Source organism: Austrofundulus limnaeus, unplaced genomic scaffold (assembly GCF_001266775.1).
Source record: "Austrofundulus limnaeus strain Quisiro unplaced genomic scaffold, Austrofundulus_limnaeus-1.0 Scaffold3133, whole genome shotgun sequence".
NCBI lineage: Eukaryota > Metazoa > Chordata > Actinopteri > Cyprinodontiformes > Rivulidae > Austrofundulus > Austrofundulus limnaeus.
The window spans coordinates 1,539-2,639 of NW_013955535.1; the positions used below are offsets into that span (position 1 = coordinate 1,539).

At 42.5% G+C, this 1,101-nt stretch overlaps 1 protein-coding gene across 1 annotated transcript; it reads left to right on the forward strand.

The window, feature by feature from the left end:
- Positions 1-442: 442 nt before the first annotated feature.
- LOC106511720 (gamete and mating-type specific protein A-like) lies at positions 443-688 on the forward strand (the record flags this gene model as incomplete). Its single annotated transcript, XM_014000465.1, has 1 exon — positions 443-688. A coding segment is annotated over one exon (246 nt), but the record flags the coding sequence as incomplete, so codon positions are not given.
- Positions 689-1,101: the final 413 nt, after the last annotated feature.

Sequence of the window (1,101 nt, forward strand, 5' to 3'; positions counted from 1 at the left end):
ATCAGAACATGTGGAGCAGAACCATCAGAACATGTGGAGCAGAACCATCAGAACATGTGGAGCAGAACCATCAGAACATGTGGAGCAGAACCATCAGAACATGATGAGCAGAACCATCAGAATCAGTCTTTCATTTCTAACATTCACATGGTGCCTCAACTATTTATTGACTTTAGAAAAGATTTCTGAAGTCAACAAAAAACTAAATAAAACAGGAACATTCTTCATCAGGGATCATCTGAATCCATCACTAACATCGGATCAGAACACGGGCTGTGAGAGAACCAAGCAGCTGATGGTGAGTCTCAGAGAACATGTTAAAAACATGCAGAGAACAAAGAACAAAGAGGGATTGTTCTGTTCTTCATTCAGTCAGAGCTGAGTGGGAGAGCAGGGTTCATGTTTCTGATTAACTTCTGCTGAGATAAACACTGAGCTGCAGAGAGCTTCACCCACCTTCATACACCTTTATCCACCATCATCTTATACACCATCATCTTCTACACCATCAGCTTCTACACCATCATCTTCTACACCATCAGCTTCTACACCATCATCTTCTACACCCTCAGCTTCTACACCATCAGTTTCTACACCATCATCTTCTACACCATCAGCTTCTACACCATCAGCTTCTACACCATCAGCTTCTACACCCTCAGTTTATACACCATCATCTTCTACACCATCATTTTCTACACCATCAGCTTCTACACCCTCAGCTTCTACACCATCATCTTCTACACCATCATTTTCTACACCATCATCTTCTACACCATCACCTTCTACACCATCAGCTTCTACACCATCACCTTCTACACCCTCAGCTTCTACACCATCATGTTCTACACCATCATCTTCTACACCATCAGCTTATACACCATCAGCATCTACACCATCAGCTTCTACACCATCACCTTTGTTCACCATCACCTTCTACACCATCAGCATCTACACCATCAGCTTATACACCATCACCTTCTACACCATCAGCTTATACACCATCAGCTTCTACATCATCAGCTTCTACATCATCACCTTTATTCACCATCACCTTCTACACCATCAGCTTATACACCATCAGCTTCTACATCATCAGCT